The 6,247-nt window shown below is 43.4% G+C and overlaps 1 protein-coding gene across 1 annotated transcript; it reads right to left on the bottom strand.

The window, feature by feature from the left end:
• Positions 1-4,631: 4,631 nt before the first annotated feature.
• Positions 4,632-5,609, bottom strand: LOC120673822 (abscisic stress-ripening protein 2-like). The gene is made up of 2 exons (XM_039954840.1): positions 5,199-5,609; positions 4,632-5,096 (listed from the first exon to the last, which is right to left on the bottom strand). The coding sequence occupies exons 1-2, from the start codon at positions 5,523-5,525 to the stop codon at positions 4,914-4,916; spliced, it is 510 nt and encodes a 169-aa protein (XP_039810774.1). The 5' UTR covers positions 5,526-5,609; the 3' UTR covers positions 4,632-4,913.
• Between the last annotated feature and the right edge of the window lie 638 nt (positions 5,610-6,247).

The following is a 6,247-nucleotide window of genomic DNA, read 5'->3' as shown; positions in this document are numbered from 1 at the left end:
CTTCTTGCAACAAATGAGTGAGTCTAGAGATTTCTTTCTTCATTGCATTTATCTCAACATGGTTAGTAGCACAAGTTCGAATATCGATGTTGTAAGGATCGATGGACCAAGAGGGGGGGGGTGAATTGGGCCTTTTTCAAATTTCTAAAACAATTAAAGCAACCTTAACCTATGCAATGCTAGTAAGGCTCAATTCACCAACCGGCTAACTAAGCAAACTACACAAGCTATTAAAGATACAACAAGATATGAAACTAAGCAAGGTAGAGCTAAGTTATGATCTCTAAGGTCAAGCACATGAATAATTGCATGAAAGTAAGTGCTTGAAATGAAAGAGTGGGCAAGAGACAACCGGATTTTTTTTCCGTGGTGTCGATGTGTTGGCACACACCCCTAATCCATGTTGTGACACTCACTAAGAGTCTTGTCACATCCCATGCCACCGAGACTTGAGTGCTCACTAAGAGTCTCCGTTCTCCGTCCCGGCGTGGTGGAGCTCAAGCCACATACAAACTTCTTCGGGCTCCCACAATCCTTGGCAAGCTCCGGAAGAAACACCTTCAATCACCAAGATCGCCTAGGTGCTGCCAATCACCAAGAGTAACAAGCAAGGGCCTTCACTTGAGCAAGAACCGATCACCAAGAATGGATGCACACAAGCTTCTTTCTACTCAAGTCCTTAGTCTTGCTTCTTGAATGATTGAATGAACAAATGTGTGGAAGATGAAGCTCAAGGTGGCTCTCAACAATAGTATAGTGTATGAATGTTGCCTGGTGTCAAGAGAGTGCAAAATGACCCATTGGAGGGGTATATATAGGCAGCTCACACGAATAAAGCCGTTGAAGAAAAACTGCCAGAAAAGTACTTAAATCCGGTTAATCCGACGGTCCTCCAATTGTCATCGTCGGTTTAACCGATGTATGCAAACTGCCCCTTTTGGAAACTAGCCGTTACAACTCAGGCAGATTAACCGACGTATCATCGGTTTAACCGGTGAGTGTAGTTGTCCACTGATCAACTGAAAAACCAACCCTCTGGACAACTGCATCGACGTTAACTCAAATCCATCGTCGGTTTAACCGGTGAGTATAACTTCTGAAATCCCTGGAAAAACCAACTCACTGGACAAATGCACCGACGTTAATTTCAAACATCGTCGGTTTAACCAGTGTATGTACTTGTCCAGACTCTGCTAACTGCGTTTAACCGACGTATAGAAAAATGGAGTCGTCGGTTAAACCGGTGTATAGACTTTTTCTGATTTTGCCTTTTCTGATTTGAGTCTTGAATGAAATCCAAATATTCTTGAGATATAAGTTGAAAACCACTTATTTGAACTTCTTAGAACCTGAGTGACCATAGTGTGCATCCATTTTTAATTGACCACGTCCATGCTCAAGTTACTTGGCCTTAACCCCTCTTAATAGTGCGATCACTACAAAACGATAAAACCTATACTAACCTAAGTGTCCGGATGCATGCCATACCCAATAGTAGGATTCCATCTTTTAGGAAATACGAACACAGATCCATCTTGCACAGTTGTAGCAATCGGCGGCGTGGTTGAGTAGATAGGATCTGCAGTACCCGCCGATGCTGCAGTAGTCATCTGGGGTGGAGTTTGACTGTTGCTTGTTCCTGCCTGGCTATCTTGAGCCGACAGTGCTGCTGCCATAGACACATCTAAGGGAGTATATTACATCTGATCTGGTTGTATATAGCAAGGACCCATGCACCCTGGAAATGTGCCTTCAGCAAAAGTCTTGACCACTACATTGTGCACCGTATTGCCCATGACTGTTGCACTATTGATGAAGGCTTGTGCCACAGCTTGGCCAACTGCGTCTATCATCTTGCTTTCACGTTGAGCCTTTGTCAAAGGCTAGAAAGATGGAAGATTAAACTTCTTGATCACCTCACCAGATCTGTTGACGCTATATGACTTGAGGCATTCACGTTTGAATTTCTCCACCAGCCTTCATATTCCATCTTTTGTTCTTCTTTGAGCTTATCTTCAGGAACAGGAATCTAGTTCTCTTCACTGACCGCAGATTTATCAGTAATATCCACCATGTTGAAGCTTTTGGTCCCACCGGGCATGCCAAAAGATGTGTTGATGTAAAAATCAACACACTGGAATCCGAGGGCAAGTGTTCGCCGAGTCACGGAAAGTCAACCAAGCGTGCCAGTCAATTTGACCTGAAATTGACAAGGGAGAAAATAAAGTCAAATTAGAGAGCGTATCGGCTGGGATTCCGAAATATCTCTCAGATGGGCGTATCGGCAAGCTTTGCCGATACTATAGAAGACAAAAAGATATTAAATACAAACGCGTAGTAAACAAGCGTATCGGCAGGATCAACCGATACACTAAACGACAAAACCGGCTTTGAACAACCGATCACGTATGTATGACAAGATCTAAGCTACGAATGTGTAACTAAGATGATGTGAAGCTAAAAACAGATCTAAACCGGCTCTTGAGATAACAAAAGTGTTACTCCAAAACCTAAAGCCGATCTAATATGTTTTTAGATGTGATAATGGCCAAAAAGCATAGAAAAACCTACAAATCTAGCCGATATCGATAATTGGTGAATAAATCTAGACGAGACGACAGCGATGCGCCCGGAAGTCAAATCTAGATGAACTCGATAAATTTTGAATAGATTTGAACGAAGCCACAGCGATGTGCCCGGTAGCTAAATCTCAAATATACTCGGTAAAACAAAAACTCACTATCAAATCAAGTCGCTCGAATGTGAGGCATCCTTGATCAACTTGAAAGAACTCGTCGAAAAAAGAATTTCAAAAAGGCGAAGTCGCCGAAAAAAGTGTAAAGGAATTGTAAAGTTTGTTGTATTGGATATGTATCGAGTTTTTTCGGTCCCTTACAACCCATATTTACAGCATAGCGCTATCAAGTCCTAGCCGATTACGGCGAATATTACTTGACTAAAAAGAAAAAATTATCTAAAGGTAAACTACTTTAAATATTACAACCGAATCATCAAGATTCTCGTAGAGTCCGAATCGTCTCCTCCTTCCTTGACTTCATCGGCAACTATCCATCGATCGAACACCAGAACGGACAAATCAACATCTTCACGGCATATTCCTCTGGTCCATCGGACGGACTCCATCAGCCGATTCCAACACTGTGCATCTTTTGGTTTCTTCCAAATCGGCCACCTTCTCTTCACAAAAGTTACCTTCTTTGACACGTGTCAAAAAACGGTGTCAACATTAGTACTAGCTATTTAGTTTGCTGATGCGGAAGTGACAGTGAAAAAAAATACTACTTTATACTATTGGACCCACATGTTTATCTCATATATTCTTGGACTACGTGAAATAGATCAGCTATTTGCTCATCGTTAGTGACTACTCTCTCCTATTTTTTAGTGCCACATCAATCTAGCTAGCTAAATAACTAACTATTATGGACGCCTTAGGCTGCTGGTCGTATGGCCGCTTCATTTTTGGAAAAAAGAAACAGAGCTACTCTTCTGGCGAAAGCCGGCAGATCAAGAGAAAAAAAAGCAGGCTAATTTTCTTTCTGTTCTTAGAAGTTGACTACAGCGTTAGCACGGCTACACTTACTAGTGTCTCTGTAATTGCTGGATGGTGGAGGAACGGTAGACGAAGGCAGCCGTGCAGAAGCTACAAATATACGGTCCAGCTGGTATGAAGTCATTAAAAAACTATACTAACTATACACAGGCACAAACACTTGTCACTTCATGCAGCAGCTAGCTCGCGCAGTATATTTTAGCCCTTGGCTACTGCTGTGGGCTTATCAGCTGATAATGGGTAGGTTGAAGCCCAGTTTGCATTATTGGCCTTCACTGGGCCTCCTCCGTCCTGCCGACAGCCCGCATCATATCTCGCCCTCTCGCTCGGGTTTCCAATTAATGCTTGTTTGTACCTAGGTTGAGGCATTCAAAAAAAATTAATGCTTGCTTCGTCGTACTATTCTCAGTAGTAGTAGGGATAGAAATGGCATTCTAGAGGGTGGAAATTGGAAGAAAATAGAAAATCCGTTTCTATCTTTACCTAGTAGACATTTGATTTTCGACCTAACAAAGATGCACATACCATCTATACCGTGGCATGGTGCCTTACAGCCTGAGAGAAATGTCTGATGTATTATTGTTACATGCATGGTGTCTTACGTTTTGGAACTGATGAGAAAGTATGTTATGAGAAAGTATGCTATGGTGATCGATCATTTTGCTTACCTTTTGTTGCTGTGCCTCATCATAAATAAACATTCAAACAGTGAAAAAGAATTCCACCGACAATGTTCGATACATGAAACAAAGAGCTGATCGAGATGACTTCCATAATAATACACAATAATACTACTCCATCCGTTCCAAATCCTGAGTCATTCCAACTGTCTTAGAGAGTCAAAACATTTTAAGTGTGGCCAAATTTATATTATAAAATACTAACATTTATGATGCCAAATAAATAGCATAGATTTTTATTAAATATACTTTTATAGTATATCTGTTCAATGCTATAAATCTCTATATTTTTTCCATTATTTTAGTCAAACATAACATTAGTTCAACTCTAAGAAAGTTGAAATGATTTATAATTTGAAACGGGGGACTAGTACACGTACGCTTACTTAATTGCATTATATTAATAATGATGCATGGTTATAGACACGGTACCTGCCTGCCGAAGCATGCGGAGTAGTGATTTACATTATTATTGCAACCGTTTTTGTATGCCTACTAGTAACGGTCAATATGTAGTGTAGTGAGCAGCACACAAGGAGTCGTCACATCTGCTCTTATTTACTAGAGTACTTGCACGCCCGTCGTGTCGCCGCCGGCATGCATGCGATCCATTCCATCTAGCTCGATGCATCAGCATGACTCGATCGATCGCTCAGTAATTAGTTGCAGTAGTAGCCGTGCGGCACCCTGTGGTCCTTGCCCTCGTAGCGGGCCTCCTTCTGCTCGCGGTGCTCGTGGTACGCGTAGCCGCCGGCGCCCAGCGCCGCCGCCGTCGCCACGCCCGCCTCGATCTTGTGCCTCTGCGCGTGCTCCGGGTCCTTCTTCGCACGGTGCCCCTCGTACTGCATGCACCCAACCATGTGCGCATATATATTATTTATATATATATAATTTGTACTTCTCGTTTTGCATACTTATATATATATACAATATATCTACCGCACCAGTGCGAAGGCGCCGCCGGCGAGGGCGCCTATCTCGCCGAGGCGTTCCTTATGCTTGTGTTCCCTCTCCTCCCTCTTGAACTGCTCCTGCTCGCTGCCATAGCCGCTGCGGGAGTACTCGTCGGAGTAGACGGCGGCCTGCCTGGCGCCGCCGTAGCCGGCGCCGTTGTAGCAGTCGTCGGCGTAGGCCCCCGGCCTCCTGCGGTCCACGTCGTCGTAGCACTCGTCGGTGTGGGAGTACACCCTCTGGCTGCCGCCGTGCCTGCCGGTGTCGTAGCACTCGTCGGTCTTGGAGTACATGGTCCTGCCGCCGTAGTAGTCAGCCATGTCGATCGGTTGCGCTTGGGTTGTTGCTGCTTGGGTTGGTTCACTACTACTGGCTGATGAGGTGTTGCAGCAAATGCATGGTCCGAGTGCCCCTATTTATAGGGCGACGATGAGGCACTGACATGCCACGCACGGCGATGGACGGACAAGAACGATTTCATGATGGCCTCTGTTTGTGAAATTATCTGATGATGAACTGTTTGTTTATTTGAAATGAAATAAAGCAGCCTTGGTTATTCGTGCAAGATTGTGACAACGCCCGAACCTGATGCTTATTCCAGCAATGCTCCAGTTATTTTCGACCTGCTTCTATATATGATCTAAATTGAAACCAGGGAAACCCGAAATTCAAAGATATTTAGCAATTTTTGACAGCTCAGCAGGTTATACTTATACAAAACATGTGTGCAGTTTTAATTTGGTGGAATTTAAATTCTGAGGGGCCGTTTGGATCGTCTCGTTTTGGAGGAATTGAAATCTACTTAATAAACTAGGTTATTTTAGCTTAGAATTTAACATCCCACCACTTTTCAAAGGGTGTGTTTGGATCTAAGTGCTAGAGCTATTTGTAGCCTAAAATAGCCCAAAACCCCCAAACATGAGGGCTAGTTCTTGGCTATTTGCAAATAGCCTACCTCAAAAAACTATCATATCCAAAGGGTGATTGTTTAGGCTATTTCTGGTGGGGCTCACTATAGCAAGAGAGAAAATAGGCCTCCAAT

This window comes from Panicum virgatum, chromosome 5N (assembly GCF_016808335.1).
Source record: "Panicum virgatum strain AP13 chromosome 5N, P.virgatum_v5, whole genome shotgun sequence".
NCBI lineage: Eukaryota > Viridiplantae > Streptophyta > Magnoliopsida > Poales > Poaceae > Panicum > Panicum virgatum.
The sequence above is the reverse complement of the archived record's forward strand: the minus strand, read 5'-3'. Positions and strand labels throughout refer to the sequence as shown.

Bases quoted from the DNA above. Each gene is read 5' to 3' on its own strand.
- LOC120673822 (XM_039954840.1), bottom strand. From the start codon at position 5,525: ATGGCTGACTACTACGGCGGCAGGACCATGTACTCCAAGACCGACGAG. The intron at 5,097-5,198 runs GTGCGGTAGATA...GGGTGCATGCAG, and splicing joins CCGGCGGCGCCTTCGCACTG to TACGAGGGGCACCGTGCGAA.